At 42.7% G+C, this 16,038-nt stretch overlaps 1 protein-coding gene across 7 annotated transcripts in view; it reads left to right on the top strand.

Moving 5' to 3' along the window:
* Celf1 (CUGBP Elav-like family member 1) overlaps positions 1-15,119 on the top strand; it is a 78,264-nt gene extending 63,145 nt beyond the window's left edge. For 3 of the 7 annotated variants that reach the window (XM_055601093.1, XM_055601076.1, XM_055601084.1), the window contains 8 exons: positions 208-369; positions 2,286-2,361; positions 3,691-3,819; positions 5,022-5,135; positions 6,406-6,591; positions 8,456-8,599; positions 8,998-9,164; positions 12,212-15,119. In XM_055601093.1, coding sequence (XP_055457068.1) covers positions 208-369; positions 2,286-2,361; positions 3,691-3,819; positions 5,022-5,135; positions 6,406-6,591; positions 8,456-8,599; positions 8,998-9,125 — 939 coding nt within the window. In that variant the 3' untranslated portion in view covers positions 9,126-9,164; positions 12,212-15,119. Of the gene's footprint in view, positions 1-207; positions 370-2,285; positions 2,362-3,690; positions 3,820-5,021; positions 5,136-6,405; positions 6,592-8,455; positions 8,600-8,997; positions 9,165-9,241 lie in introns of all 7 variants that reach the window. The other 4 variants (XM_055601100.1, XM_055601072.1, XM_055601067.1 and 1 more) reach the window with 4 other exon arrangements.
* The last annotated feature ends 919 nt before the right edge of the window (positions 15,120-16,038 follow it).

Here is a 16,038-nt window from a genome sequence, read left to right as displayed (position 1 = left end):
AATTTTCCATCCATCTGTCTGTCCACAGCATGCATGTAGAGGTCAGAGAACAATTTGTAGGGGCTTGTTTGCTCCTTCCATCCACTGTGCGGATTTCAGAGATTAAATTCAGGTCATCAAGCTTGACAACAAGCACCTTTACTCACTGAGCCATCTCTCTGGCCCCAAAAGAAGGAAATTGAGCCTTTGATTTTGATATTCTCATAGGGTTGCTCATCCCCCATGGTGGTAAAGTTTGCTGACACCCAAAAGGACAAAGAACAGAAGAGAATGGCCCAGCAGCTCCAGCAACAGATGCAGCAGATCAGCGCAGCCTCCGTGTGGGGAAACCTGGCTGGTCTGAACACTCTTGGCCCCCAGTACTTAGCAGTGAGTTCTGTGGTTTGCTTTCTGCAGACTGTGCAAGCTCCCAGCTGTTTCTTCTTCTGCTGTCTCTAGCTAACAAACACTGGCATTTGCAACTTTGGGCATGTAGAAATTTTATATAAAATATTAGCCAATGTTATTAAGTCATGCTGGTCTGTCTCCTTTATGGTTCTATATTTAGGCTTTGCTACAATTAAAGTGAAATTTTGATTTTTTTTAACTTTTTTATTTTTTATTAATTATACTTTATTCATTTTGAAATTTTGATTTTTAATATAAAGAATTGTAAGTATCCCATTTTTCTGCTTCCAGGAGAAATTCTTAAGAAAATCCTCACTATTTAGCATCATTTTCCATGTCTCTTTCCAGTAGACAAGATCATTGTCACAATCTTTATGAAGTTTTCCCTAAAAGCATGACAAATGTGTGTTTCCACACACTAAAAGATCTTGAGATTAAAATATATACTATTAAATGAAAATTACAGGTGCATATTTACATTTCCCAAATATAAATAAGTTTCCTTTAATTGATTTCTCTGTTAATAACTTTGAGTCATACAGTGTAAAAAGAAGGTCTGGCTCTAATCTATTACTTAGGTTATAATTTATCATAATCTCACAGGAGATTATTAGATTTGTGAGTCACAAAGCAAAGGGCATCTTTGACCATAGTAGCACATAACTATAGCTCCAGTGCTTGGGAGACCAAGGCAGAAAGACCATGAGTTCTAGGCAGCCTGTGATGCACAATGAGTTCCTGGCCACACTGAAACTTTGACTCAGAGAAAGAGGTTTTCTTTGAAGCTATATATGGCAAAACCATTGAGTCTGTATGGATAGTTTGGAAATGCTCGTGTAGGAATAACTAATGCTGTCATTCATTCCTTATTTTTTCAAATACTAATTCTGCATGGAATCAGGAAAGATAATTTCTGTCAGTACATAGTTTGATGCCTGCAGGTTTCTATTTATAAGATATTAGAACTACCAGTTTATTTTAACTAGTGTGTCTTTAAAATTAGATAAGGAAAAGGTAAAAGATTGTTATATCTATTTCAATAGATTAAATTATTTTTTATTGCTAAGAACATTGAAGGGATTGTAGTTTTCACCAGAATAATGCTTCGAAAATGATCTCTAGCCAGATGTGGTGGTAGATGCCTTTAATCCAAGCACTCAGGGGGACAGAAGCAGGCAGATCTCTGTGAGTTTGAGGACAAGCCTGGTCTACAAAGTGAGTTTCAGGGCAGACAGTGTGTGTCTCAGACACACACACACACACACACACACACACACACACACAGCTCAGAAATACTATAGTATGATGCAGTGTGACAAACACGCACCTGAAATACTATAGTACTATCCAGTGTAATCATTTGGAATAGTTAAGTGGAAGGGTGCCTGTAGTGGTGCACACCTTTAATCCTAGCACTGGGAAGGCAAAGGCAGGTGGATCTCTTGAGTTCAAAGCCAGCCTGGTCTACATGTTGAATTTGAGGCCAGGTCGGACTACATAGTTAGATCCTGTCTCAAAAAATAATACCATAATAAAACTGGTTGATGGCTGTAACCTAAAGAATGTGATGTGTTGGCCTAACTAAGAACTCACGGGAGGGAGAGAAAGAAAGAAGCTAGAGATGCATGTAACTTATCAGTTGTGCTGGTGCTTGGATCTAGTGCTGTTTTGAGCTCAGCTCATTAACCAGTGAACAGTGTTCTGGGCCAGGACTCTAGCTGTGTTGCCCTTGTTCTGTGTGGTCATAGCCTTGCATTTCTATTGGCTTGGGATCTTGTCTTTTGACTTTCTTCTCTCTGGGGCCTCTGCTCTCTTGCTTTGCTATGCTGTAGAGTTATCCCAGATGCAGAACCAGCCCTCACTCTCACTCTTGTTTTGTTTTTTGGTGTAATGTCTAGCTTTATTTGCAGCTCCTTCAGCAGACTGCCTCCTCTGGGAACCTCAACACCCTGAGCAGCCTCCACCCAATGGGAGGTAAGTGCATCACTGCTGCAGAGGAGCAGCAGCACACAGGCCAGGAGACAGCTTCCTCAGGCTGAGAGTTTTGCACCATTTGAGCCAAAACTTTTTCCCTCGTTACATAAGGTGACTATTTCAGGACTCAATTTTCTTTTCTCTATTATGCGGCCCTATTGTTGGTTGATGCCATGTTGCTCTGATGTTGTCTGGAATTCTTCATTCTAAGTCACTATTGGGGAAGGAAAATGACAAAGAACCCTTAGGGACAACCAGGATTGGGCCATTCAGATGTTTAAAAAAAAAAAAATCCTGTAGTAAAGTAATTTTTAGTGACTTTGTGTAAATACTTCCCCAAAGCTGCTAAAACCAAGGAAATTTTTGTGTTTCTGAATTCATGCTGTTGTTGCTGTTAGGGTTCATAGAAAATGTAAATAACAAATTCATGATTTATATCAAAATGAAACTCTAAAGACGGATAAAAGCCAGGGGCTATCAGAAAAGTGTGAAGAGGCAGAATTGAGTATTTCTACAGCAGCCTGTGCCTGTACCAGGTAGCTGAGCATATGCATTGAGAACGAGGGACATGTTTGTTAGCTGCATTTTAAAGTTTTGGTTTCCTGGTTTGGGAAAGGTATTCTATTATTTTTACTTTGTCCACTTTCTGTCCTGATAGTGTGTCTGTCCTTTAGTAAAATTCTTTACAAAATGCACCTTAATCTTGTTGCCCAGGTTTTACTTAAAAATCTTTTTCTCACATTTTTTTTCTGTCTTCTTCTGATAGTTAATTTACTATTGCAGTGTTTTCTTTATCCCTTCTCACATGACTGTTCTTTTCCCATGGAACCTTCTAGATTTGTTTGTTCCCTTCTTTCCCTTCAGTGCACCTAAATGTATCTTAAGGGCCTTGCTTTCCTGTAGCTTGGGCGTTGTCCCTTGAGCTCCTGGTCCTATGATAGGTCACAGGTATGCCCCTCATTCAGTTTTGCCCACCTCTGTATTCGTGCATTTGTAATGCTGTTGCTATTGAATTAGCAAGCTCTGCTCTAAGGAAGTGGCTTTAAGTTTCTTCTCCTTTCCTCTCTGTGGGGATGGATCCCAAGGTATCATTTATGGTGAGCATGTACTAAACCACTGAATTAGAACCTGAGCATTTTAAAGATTCTTACTAAATGATAGCTGAATCTTTCAGAGCCTGTAGTATAGCATGGAAAATACAGAAAATAACTGTATTCTTATGTACAATCGTTAATTTCTCTTTGTCTGGGACCAGTTTTCAGGCATTGCTGGAGTAAGTATTGGCCACCTAATCTGCTGTCTTATGCCTTTTTTTTTGGGATATTCCAGGGTTAAATGCAATGCAGCTACAGAATTTGGCTGCACTGGCTGCTGCAGCTAGTGCAGCTCAGAACACACCAAGTGGCACCAATGCTCTCACTACATCCAGCAGTCCTCTCAGCGTACTCACCAGTTCAGGTGAGGGGATAATAGGGAGCTGTGTGTCTTCAGCAGATCTTCTTGAAGGTAGCAGGCTGGGGGTGGGGGCAGGCACAGCATGCCATCTTGGAAAGGAATTAATGCATCTCCAGGAGGGTTGTATTATGATTAACAACAAAGAGAATGATTTTCTCCATTCCTTTCTTCCTCTCCTTTTTGAGAAAGGTTCTGTATGTGAGTCCTGGCTGTCCTGGACTTGCTGCCAGCCTTGAACTGACAAAAGATCCTTCTCCCTCTGCCTTTCAAATGCTGGAATTAAAGATTTTGTCGATTCATACCCTTTTTAGATTTTTCATTAAATAAAATTTTAAGCTATTTATTGAGGCAGGAGAGATGGTTCAATGGTTAACAGCATGTACTAGTCTTTTAGCAACCTTGGACTTGGTTCCCAGTACCTATGGTAGGCAATTCACAGCCAACTGCCTGTAATGCCAGAGAATTTGACTTCCTTTTCTAGCCTCTGCAGATGCCTATGCCTACATGTATATACCTTTACACAGATACACATATATACAGTCAAAAAAAAAAATTTTTTTTAAAAGAACCATCTTGTTTTTATTTTGTTATTTCTTTATTACTTATACAGTATTCTGCCTGCATGTAGGCCAGGAGATCAGAAGAGGGCACCAGATCTCACTATAGTTGGTTATGAGCCACCATATGGTCGCTGGGAATTGAACTCAGGACCTCTGAAAGAATAGCCAGTGTTCTTAACCTTTGAGCCATCTCTCCAGGGCCCAGCTTAAATTTTTTTTTTTTTTAAATTCAATGATTGTGAGTGAGTGAGTGTGCGTGATGCACTCACGTCCATGTTGTCTGTGCCCTTGTGTTCATTCATGTGCACATGTGCATGTGGCAGAAGACAACTTGCAACAGCTGATTGTTTCAAGCTGTCAGACCTAGGAATGGAGGAGCTCAGGGCTTCAGGGTTGGTAACCAAGTACCTGTACCCAATGAAACACCCTCTGATGTAATTTTCATACTTAGCTTGAAATCTCGTCATTTTTAATTTGCTATACCCACACCATTCTGACTTAGAAGGATAGTTGTCAGAATCGGCAATTCAGGAATAGCAAAACCCCTTTTGCAAATAGAAGAGTTGATAGGATCATTCTTATGCTTTGGTTCCTGTTCACAAGAGAAGGCAAGTAATGATGATTTAACTCCTTGATTTCTAATAGCAGGGTCTTCACCGAGCTCCAGCAGCAGTAATTCTGTCAACCCCATAGCCTCACTTGGAGCCCTGCAGACATTAGCCGGAGCAACAGCTGGCCTCAACGTTGGCTCTTTGGCAGGTAATGGGTAGCCCCTGGTTGTCATCAGGCTACTTTTATGAAATACCCGGTAGAGAAGTAGCCATAGAATAACACCTCCCCCCCAAAAAAAAAAAAAAAAAAAAAAAAAGAATAATGGCCCAAGTTAGAATAATGATGGGATTTTGTCCGATCCGAGGTAAATCCAGACTCTTCTGCTTGGACCATTACTCTAATAGTCTCATCTATGAAGTAGAAGTAATAAAATGCTTTGAAGGGTTCTTAAGATGTTAAATGAGATAGGGCAGTGGTGGTGAACACCTTTAATACTAGGACCCAGGACGCAGAGGCAGGTGGATCTCTGTGAGTTCAGAGTTGACCTGGGGCCTGGGTTTGATTTCTAGCACCCACACTATGGTTCACAACTGTCTGTAACTTCAATCCTAGAGGATCTGACCCTCTTCTGACCTCCATGGGCAGTGCGTACATATGGTGTACAGACAAACACCCACACAAAATTTCAAGGTGCAAAAAAAAAAAAGCTTTATTTTGCAAGATAATACTAAATGAGAACATAGAGCTGGGCAGTAGTGTCACATACCTTTAATCTTAACACTGGAGAGGCAGTGACAGGCAGATTTCTGATGGCCAGCCTGCTCTACAGAGTGAGTCCAGGACAGCCAGGGGTACACAGAGAAACCCTATCTCAAAAAATAAATGAAAACATAGGCAAAGTGCTGATGAGCACATCAGGGCCTGGCCTAAGAGCAAGCTTAGTAAATGTTGAGTGCTATTCTAGCGATAACGTTTACTCACATCTTGTAAATCCCTGTTTCTGGGGCTGACTTTACCATATTCCAGTTCTGTAAGAGAAAGAGGTAGATAGCCAGGCAGTGGTGGTGCATGCCTTTAATTCAAGTCCAGCCTTTTCTATAGAATGAGTTCCAGGAGAGCCAGGGCTACACATAAAAACTTGTCTCGAAACAAAAAAAACCAAGAGAGAGAGAGAGAATGAAAATAGCCAAAGATAAAAAAATGGATCTAGGCATTTGTGAGTGTTGTCAGTTCTTCCATGTGCTAGGAAACAATAATGAAGAGAGCAGTGATGGGGTGTGGAATTCGTACTGGTCACATTAGCATCAGTGTCTGAAATGTGACCAGTTAGATGAATAGTCTCACTCAGTGAGTAAGAGGGAGATGAAAGGGCACTTTTAGGGGGAGGGGTTCGTTCTAGAAACTTAAGTAAGTATATCAGTCTTTAGCATCAATTGAATCTTTCTAGTATTGTAATCTTCCTGCTCTTCCAACTAAGGAATGGCTGCTTTGAATGGTGGTCTGGGCAGCAGTGGCCTTTCCAATGGTACTGGGAGCACCATGGAAGCCCTTACCCAGGCGTATTCTGGAATTCAGCAATATGCTGCTGCTGCTCTCCCCACTCTGTACAACCAGAATTTATTGACACAGCAGAGTATTGGTGCTGCTGGAAGCCAGAAGGAAGGTGAGTGCACCAGAACTAGAAGGCAAAGCTTTGGGGCAAGAGAATTTAGATAGACTTAACTAACCTTTTCCCAACCAAAGCCATGAGCAGACTGAGAAAGACTATGAAGTGCAATGCTTTTGCTATTGGGAGCGGCGGGGTGTTGTGTCATGGGTTAGAATCCTATGCTTCTCTTAGAATGAAGCTTACTACCAGAGGACTGTCTAAGTATCCCTCTTAAGTATAGCATTTGACATTTTTCTTTTTGATTAAAATGCATGTCCTAAATGAGATAGTGAGATGTAATGGGATAATTGAGGTAGCCAATAGGTATGATGGAGTGAGAAATAAATGGATATAAATGGAATTATATCCTTTGACATAAATGCAATTAAATTTAGGAGAGACTTTCTTGACAGAATTTCTGCTGGCACCTTAGTACTCAGGTTTGACTGGGTTTTATGACCATGAAGTGGTAAGGTTTAAGCGCTGATATAAGCAAACAAGTAGCCTTTGGGCTTTAGTGTGTGAAGCCAGTATTAAGATACCTGGAAGATGGGAGGAAGGAAAGCAAGCATGTGTATAGAAGAAAAAAAAAGTAATAGGGGCACAATCAATGGCAAATACATGGGCCTGGAAACAACAGTGGGCCATGTGCTGTTGACAGTGACTAAGAGACATAAGTGGCTGGAGAAGGGCTGGATTATTTTTTTGTCTAAGTCACACTATAAGTACAGAACATATACTCTGCTATGAATTCAGTGTTAATGATGGGAACATTTTTAAAACGTCTTTTTTTTTTTTTTTTTAACTGATAAATAGTTTAGGTATAGTTAAATTCAAATTTTAACCCATTTTGCTATAAAGCTGAGTTTATGCTAGTGCTAGTTTTTAGAAGGTATCATAGTGGGAGAACATATAAATACCTTCTAAAAATTTATTAGCACCCCATTATTGTCATGTGTTTGTTATTCCCATTCCTTCCTCTGGCACTACCAGTTTATTTTTCACCCATTAGTGTCTAGGCATAGTTTTGAAACCTAATTTTTGTTGTTTACTTGTTTTTGTTTTTGAGGCAGAGTCTGACCATGTAGCCTAAGCAGACCTTGAATTGAAAGCCTCCTGTCTTAGCTTTTTGAAGGGTAGGGTTACAGGCTGAAACTTGTTTTGACTATGCAATCCATTCCACCCCCTTTTTCTTGTTCTCTGTGGTCTCCAGGTTCTGTTTTACTACTGTACATGCAGATCTGCCTTTTTTTCCAATCCCTGTATACCCTCTCTGGCAAGGTGTGGGCCTTTAACATCCTTTCATCAACCAGGCATTGAGTGGCCCTTGCCTTTGATCCTAGCACTTGGGAGGCAGAGACTAGTGGGTCTCTGAGAACTTGAGCCTGGTCCACATAGTGAGTTTCGGGACAGACATAGCTTCATAATAACAACCTGTCTTGGAACCTCCCACCCAAAAAAAAAAAAAGGGGGGGGTGGTGGTGGTGGTTGGGGAAATCCATCCTTCCAGCTGGGCAGTGGTGACATGCATATCTTTAATCTCACACTTGAGAGACAGAGGAAGGCAGATTCTACATAATGAGTCCAGGACAGCCAGAACTACATAGAGAAACCTGGTTTTTGTTTTATTTTGGGTTTGTTTTGTTTTTTGTTGTTTTTTAATCCTTCCATGACACATGGCTACATGCAAGGGAAGATTTAATTTTGCAATTACTGCTAGGTCTCCTGCCTTGTGTTTAGAAAATGTGTTTCGTTCCCCTCAAAGAATAAATTTACTAAGATTTTGCTAGTGTTAGCATAGATGGGAATGAGAGATCATTGGCGCTGGATGATGAGCATACTTACCACTGATACTCTTCCAATCAATGGATATTTGAAGGTCCAGAAGGAGCCAACCTGTTCATCTATCACCTGCCCCAGGAGTTTGGAGACCAGGACCTGCTGCAGATGTTTATGCCCTTTGGGAATGTCGTGTCTGCCAAGGTTTTCATAGACAAGCAGACAAACCTGAGCAAGTGTTTTGGTATGTTGACTTCTCTTCTGTTGTCAGAATAGATTAAGTATTTTGCCACTGAAAAAGAGGGGCTGCTGACAGATTCAGACAACACTGCATTTGAGTTTAACCTCAACAGATCATGTGACATCTTTTGGGCTTTAATTTTTTTTTTCTCTTGTCTGTAGTGGAAGTGGTGTTTTCTGTATCAAAATGGCTTGAAAAGGGGAGAGAGGGTGCTAGCAAATGTCAGGTGGTATCCTTGAAAACCTAATTGGCTTCATGTAGGTGTTATTGCCAGAATTTGTGTTCATGCTGAGGACAAGTGAGATTTAAGACTACACACATAAGGTAACCTCTTATACAAGGAGGACTGAGACTCCTTGTCTTATTAGGTCCCTCACCTAGGTTTCTGCTTGGACATACAGGTTTTGTAAGTTATGACAATCCTGTCTCAGCTCAAGCTGCCATCCAGTCCATGAACGGCTTTCAGATTGGAATGAAGAGGCTTAAAGTGCAGCTCAAACGTTCGAAGAATGATAGCAAGCCGTACTGATTGTGCTCCCCTCTGAGACTGGAGTGAGAAGATCTTCTGGTAAGTGGGGGAGGAGCACCCTTAATCATTCGAAGCCCTAAGACAGCCCTGGACCCTGATCCCTGCCACTCTCGCAGGCACAGCTTGCCCTGAAGACTCAGCTACTGCCTTCTGTGGGAGTGTCGCTTCGTACAGAGGACAAGTTTGTGCTTTGGTTTCCAGTGTTTTACTTTGGAGTTTAGGTGCCATATCCTGAGGGTGTTTTGATTTGTTTTGTTTTGTTTTGTTTCTTTTTCCCTTTATTTAAAGTTTGCTGTGTTTGTAACCAGTATGTTGAGAAGGACCAACACCAGTCCACCCTGAGGAAAGGGGAAATGGGTTTAAAAGATGACCAGAATGTACCCCAAACCACTGAAAGAGAGAGGACTGAGCAGAACAGAAAGCTGATCCCCAAAATCTCTCTCCCTGAGTGCAAGAATGAGAACTGAGATCTAGTGAGCCACAGGGGCAGAGTGGGTGAGGGGCCTTGGCATCTGGGCCCCTTCATAACTAGCTGCTTTGTGCACATATGCTGAGCTTAAGCCACCTATTTTTCTGATTTTTGTCCTGGATTTCTGCCCTTCTTTCCTAAAAGGGGGTCAGCAAGTCTCAGAAAATAAAGCACTTCTGAATTTAGCCTCAAATACGCAGATAACAGGGAGATACCTATTACTAGCCATCCCGGTTCATCATTGTTATTCTGTTGCCCTGCCTGGCTGGTGGCTGTTTGGGGAAAACAGCCAAAGAGGTCATGTTTACTTTACTTCAATGTGAAGTTAGACCCTACCCATTTCCAAAAATTTCTTTTGAAGAAATCTATGGAAGTTCACCACAGCAAGGAATCGTTTTCTCATGAGGGCAGACCTAAGACGCTTTGCAGCAACAAGGGTGCTGTGCATGGGCAGAGCCATCAAAAGCCTTCTGACTGAGGAAGGAGGGACCTGCTGCTTGGTGTGCCAGGATGCTGTATTTGAGTAGAACTGCATCCTGGCCTCCTTGATGAAGGTTTCCTAGAGGCTGTGTTCCCATAAAGATCTGGCAGGCCTTTCCTCTAGCCACTTCTAGCCCATCTTCTGCCCTTGAAGACAGAAGAGTACAGGAAGTTTACAGACTCCATATGAGTTTAGTGTTCATTTACCTCAGTATTAACCCATGTTCATTTTGTCATCACGCTTACAGTTCCCTGCTGCCTTTCACAGGGCTTAACTCCAGCCTTTGCCAGTGTCCCACATAGCCTCTGGGCTCTGCGTCTGCTCTAAGAAATGCTGTTGGGAATATGCCTCTGAGCAGAGGTAGCCCCATAAGCATATGACTAACAGCCACAGCCATGGCCTGGGCTCCTGGGTCCTTGGATGCTTAAACCTCACAAGTTAAGTCTTTACTCCCAGCAGGGGAGATTAGAAGGGGCTAGCTTGCTTTAAGTCAGATAGGGACACTCCTTGTCACGCTGTCCCTGTGGATAACAAACCTGGATTGACCATCTTGCTGTTGTACAGGAGTTGTTAGTGGTGGATTAATCCATTGCAGCTGAGACAGTTGTTCTCTTCTCGTAGTGATAACTTGGGTCTGTTGTCCTCTTAAGAAACACGAAACATATACTTCTTAAGCTGAACCACGCAAACTTGAATTCTGCGCACTGGGAGAAAAGTGTTCTGTGTTTCAAGATAAAACTGTTCTAATGGCTTCCAGGGTAATGATGGGATTTTTTTAAAATAAATGCGAAAAAATAAAAAATAAAAAAAACTTAAAAAGGAAAAAAAAAATGCTAGGTTGGGCAGGCACTGCTCTGAATCCCAACCAGCTGGAACTAAGAATGTCGTTTCTATTTTTATAGAAGTTTTATACAGCTCCGGGGTGGAGAATATTTATTACCTAAATTATATCTCTGGAAAAGGCCAGGATTTTGTAGAATCCAGAATGTGATTGTTGTACACACGGGGTGCTGTGTATGATTGAAACTACTGACTTTCTGTGACCGTTTGCAGCCCAGATAACCTGTCCAAGGGGAAGGCTAACATTAATGCTGTGAATCGGCAGAGGCAAGAGCTGTGCCCATGGGGTGCTGCCAGTGCTGTGCTCCCCAACCTGCTGTTCCGTCTTCCTCCCTGGCCAGAGCACCACGGTCTTCCTCCTCCTCCCAGCTTCCCTCTCTCTCCCATTTCACCGATTGTCCACAGATTGGTCCTGTGCTCCAGGACCTTAAGAAATCTTCTTAATGATATTATAGGCAAAAAGGTGACACACATACACATCCACCTCTGGAACAGACCCCAAACTTCCTACCCACTTGTAATTTCTTAAAAGTGCTTGCCCCAGCAGAGCTATGTTCTGCTCAAGCAGCCAGCCAGCTGCAGAGGCCATGACTTCCTTCCTCCCCCTTCGCCCAGTGCATCAGCACAGCAGTAGCACTGTCCTTGAGCACAGTTCTCTCCCCAGGCCAAAGATGGTTTTGTTGAAGAAGCTGCTCCCCTGTAAGTCTTGCTGTGAAAGGGCTCAGCTTAGAGTGAAGACTGAAGCGAAGTCTTAAGTAGTCTTTTTCTGTTGTGTGGAGCTTTCACTTAGTGTGTTCTCTGCTGCAGTTTTGTTCCTTGGGTTATATGATGCCATTGATTTGCCTTCAGTGCAGCCCAACCACTATCTCCTGGGCTCCACATGAGTGGCCAGGGCCTATGTGGAGGCTTAGGGCTTGGATTTCTGGGAAGAAAGGGCCATCCCAAGATTGAGTAAGAAACTCTGGCCCTGTGCTCTACATAACCTCCCTCCCACTCTAGTCAGCATCTTTTGTTGCTTAGGCCCTGGATGTGTTAGGTGCTTTGCAAGAAATCCAAGCCTTAGGTTCCCTTCTGTCTCTGGCAGTTGGATGTTCTCTTGGTGTCCTTCATGTCCTTTTGAACTTTTCCCTGTGTCCATTGTTAGCATGTGCAAAAGTCCCTGTCACCCCACCCTGCCCTTCCCGCCTCCTCATTTCAGGGCTGCACACAGTGAGTGTCCTCTTCTCTCTCTGTTTGGATGTATTGCTCTGTGTAACTCAGTGGATCTCCCTCTTTCTGGTTTGTTTTTTTTTCTAGATTCCTGCCGTTTGTTCATCGTTGTGCCTAAAGCATGTCGATGTGGCGTCAAGTACATCGTCCAAATCCCTGTCTCTTCAGCTTCTCTGATGCTTGAACTCTCACCTTTGACCTTGTGTTGACCTTTGATGCTGATGTGTATTTTATTATGTTTGTTTCTTTCTTTGTTTTTTCTTTTTTCTTTCTTTTTTTTTTTTTTTCCCTTTTGTGCTGCCAAAATTGGTTTTGCTAGAACGACTGCTGAAGGGAAAATATTTAAACTTGCATTTGAATATAAAAAAAATCTATTTTTCTAGAACTTCATAAGATAACCACTTGATTTTGTGATTCCAATTCTTTGTAACTGTCTCAGAGCAGCCCTACTAGCACATGCCGTGTGGTGTTTGTATTCCTGTGAACACACAGCCAGTCCGCTTCCAGGCTTTGTTCCTCTGTGTGCTTAGTTTTAAAGACAACTTTGAAATGAACAATGAAATAAAAGATGTCACTAAAATCTTTGAGGCTCCTGAACACGTTTTGCTGATACAGTTTTGGGGCTTGAGGAGACCGCATGTGTTGTTATTAATTTTTGTTTCTCTGAGTTCTGAACTGCAGAAGACACCTGAAATACTCCCCACCCCCATTCCCTTTTCACTGGAGGCTGACGTTCAGGCCCCAGCTAGCCTTTTTCTTTTCCTTTTGTGGTTCTTCCTGAAGCAGCCCTGCAGGGACCTTCCCGCAGCTCAAGCAGCGCATATCCATGCTTATTCCTACAGTCTCCACAGCAAAATGTGATGCTTTGAACTTTTTTGGGTTTTGTGTTGTTTTTACCTTTTGTTCTGAATTTTTTTCTTTCCACTAAGATTATGCCCAGAAAAAACAAGTTGTGCATGTTTCCTGCTGTTTCTTCACACCTTCGTATGTATCACCTTCACCTCTCTGTTTTCTATAGTTTGTGCAAAAACTGACTGATTTAAAGGGGTTTCAAAGAAGATGTTTTAAATTGTTATGGGGTTGATATATTTTTTTCAGGATTGTATTGTTTTGTTTTGAAGTGGCAACTTTCTCCTCTATTGCCCTTAGAGTGTTTGCCTGTGCACTTAGACTGTCACTCTTTGTGGCCTCCAGGTCCTAGTGGGGCATCCAGGAGGCTGGCTGCTCTGCTCAGAGAGTGTAGGGGGTCCAGAGAGGCAGAAGCAGAACCAAAGGTGACTGTGGATAGGCAGGAGGCTTAGCACATCAAGGCTAGATCATGGAGGGAGGGAGGGAAGGCACTATGCTTCTAACTACCCCGAGGAGGCCGTCTGCACACTGAGCGGCACTGCACCTGCCTGCGCTTTCCTAGGTGACAAGCACAATAAATACTACAGTCTTCACACTGTTTACAGCCCTGGGCACCACCCACCCACACTGGCTCTTCACCCAACTTAAAAACAAATTCTTGCCCTTACCCCAACTCTGCTCGCTGAGTAAGAGCAGAGCAGAACCCAGTGAAGAGCCAGATAGCTACTGTCCCCGGGTGCCAGGCCAGCCAGTTCTTTGGTTTCCTAAGGGAAACTTACCCTCTTCTCTTGTAGCACCATCCAGCCTCAGGGTCTTGGAAGAATGTGAATAGAGGAGGAGAGACTAGAGGAAAGGAGTAGACAGGGATGGGTCTGTGAAGAGCAGAGGCAGCAGGGAGGGTTTTTGACAGATCCCACTGAGACTTAAGCACTGGTGGGAGGAAAAGTGGAAGCAAGATTGCCCAGAAACGGGTGATGAGGTGCAGCGAGGCACTGGGTGGGGCGGGGTGGACAAGCACTGTCTAGCATCATCCACACCCTGGTGAGGAAGGAACTCCAGCAGAAGTTCTACTCTGGGGCCCCCACAGGTTGCCCAATATATTATGCTTGAGGCCACCTTACTAGGGAGAAAGGGCAGCTAAGTGGGGGCCCTATAAGTAGGCTGCTAAATGTCCTGGAAGGGTGGTGGGATGGAAAGAGCCCTAGCATGAGAGAGCCTGTTGTGTGCCCCACAGTCTACCTGCACAGAGCGCCTCTGTTGGCAGGAGGTGCTGAGGCCCCCTCCCTGTGTACTGAGAAGCTGTGTTTGCCAATATAGTTGCTTTCAATTCCAAGAGGAGCTCTGGGAAAACCTGTGGATAAAACCAAATGCCAAATGTTGGACATTGTTTCCTTTTCCTTTTCTCTCTGATTGTTTTAATTGTTCTGTAGTGGTTTTAATGGATTTGAGACCCTGGAGCGGCAGCTGCCTTTCTGATTTCCAGCTGCTTTTTGTGAATAATTTAAAAAGAAAAAAAAAAGAAACTTTACATTTTGGAGACAAACCTGTGTGAGTTTTTTATTGGTACAAACGTTGTATTTAACACTAGGGGTTTTGTACAGTTTTTTGCCTTTTCTACTAGAAAACAATGTAAAGTGATTTCACAATGTGAAGAGAAAAAATTGCCACTATGACCAAACGCACAGTCTGTTCTGCAGCAACAACGGGATTCAATCAACTCAAAGTCGTGATTCAGCCGTAGAAATGCTTTTCCTTGACCTTGTTTGAGCTTTTCCTTTTTTCCTGTTTGAATTACAAAAGATGTCTTTTTTTTGTGTGTGAACTTGTGTTGTACTCTGTAGAAAATTATGGATTTTGCTTTAATGGTTTAAAAAAAAAAAAAGGGCAAGAAGAGCCCTTGTCGCTTTTCTTACCTAATCACAGTTTGTGTAGTGGATTAAAAAAGAAAAAAAAAAGTTGTTAAAAGTTTGGAGCAAGGGAGTATGTGTTTAAAAGGACTCTCCTTTTTTTGTGTGTTTCTCCTTTTGTCCCAATGGGGAACCTTAATCTGTTTTAATTGCACAGACACACAGACAAAAAGTCATTTTGTATCTGCCAAGTGTGGTACCTTCCTTTGTTTATTTGCTATTAAACTGTTTGAGAAGAACTCCTGTCTTCAGAGTTGTTGATTGCTGAGGCTAGGAGTGGGGGGTGCAGTAGGGAAGTGGGGGGGGGGCTTTCGTGTTGACATTCCTGATGATGATTCAGCTGAACCCCCGGACAAGATGCCTGAAGGAAGTAGTTCTCGCCAGACTACCTGCCTGAGCTGTCTGCATGCTACCAGGTTACCATAATATGGGAACACCTTGAAACAGCTTTAATTGTTCTTCCTCCTCTTTGGTTATTGCTGCCAGTCCACAGAACTGGTTTAGACAAACTCTTTTGAAGATCCTTCATTTTTCATTAGACCTTAACCACACCAGAGGCTGGGTTCAATAAAGTGGAGATGGGGCTGGAGAAATGGGTGGCTCTATGGTTAAGACCACTGACTGTTCTGGAAGACAGGGGTTTGATCATCAGCACCCACCCACAAGGTTGCTTATAACCATCTGTAACTCCAGTAACTTCTGGCCTCCATGGGCATAGGCACACACATGGTACATAGACATACAGGAAAAACACCCATATACATATTTTCTAAATTTTTTTCTAAATTGAATGGATAGTAATTAGAGAAGATTCCTGGATAGTATCCTGCCCTCCATACACATGTAAACACACTATAGAGCTCAGTAGTAGGCCACTTGCCTAGGCCCTATGCCTTGCCTAGGTCACATGCAAAGGCCCTGTGTTTGTTCCTTGGAACCACAAATATTAAAATTGATGTCAAAAGTAGTTTGGTTGTGATGTTTTGTTGGGGGTGGTGGTTTGTTGTTTACTTAGGTTTGTTTTGATAAAGGGTTTCTAGTCCTGGCTTTTCTGAAACTCACTGTATAAACCAGGTTGGCCTTGAACACACAGAAATCTACCTGCCTCTGCCTCCTGAGTGCTGGGATTAAAATCATGAGCCACCATGCCTAGCTTAT

The sequence above is a fragment of the Psammomys obesus genome, unplaced genomic scaffold (genome assembly GCF_907164565.1).
Source record: "Psammomys obesus unplaced genomic scaffold, mPsaObe1.curated_primary_1811, whole genome shotgun sequence".
NCBI classification, from domain to species: domain Eukaryota; kingdom Metazoa; phylum Chordata; class Mammalia; order Rodentia; family Muridae; genus Psammomys; species Psammomys obesus.
This window is presented reverse-complemented; position numbering and strand designations above follow the sequence as displayed.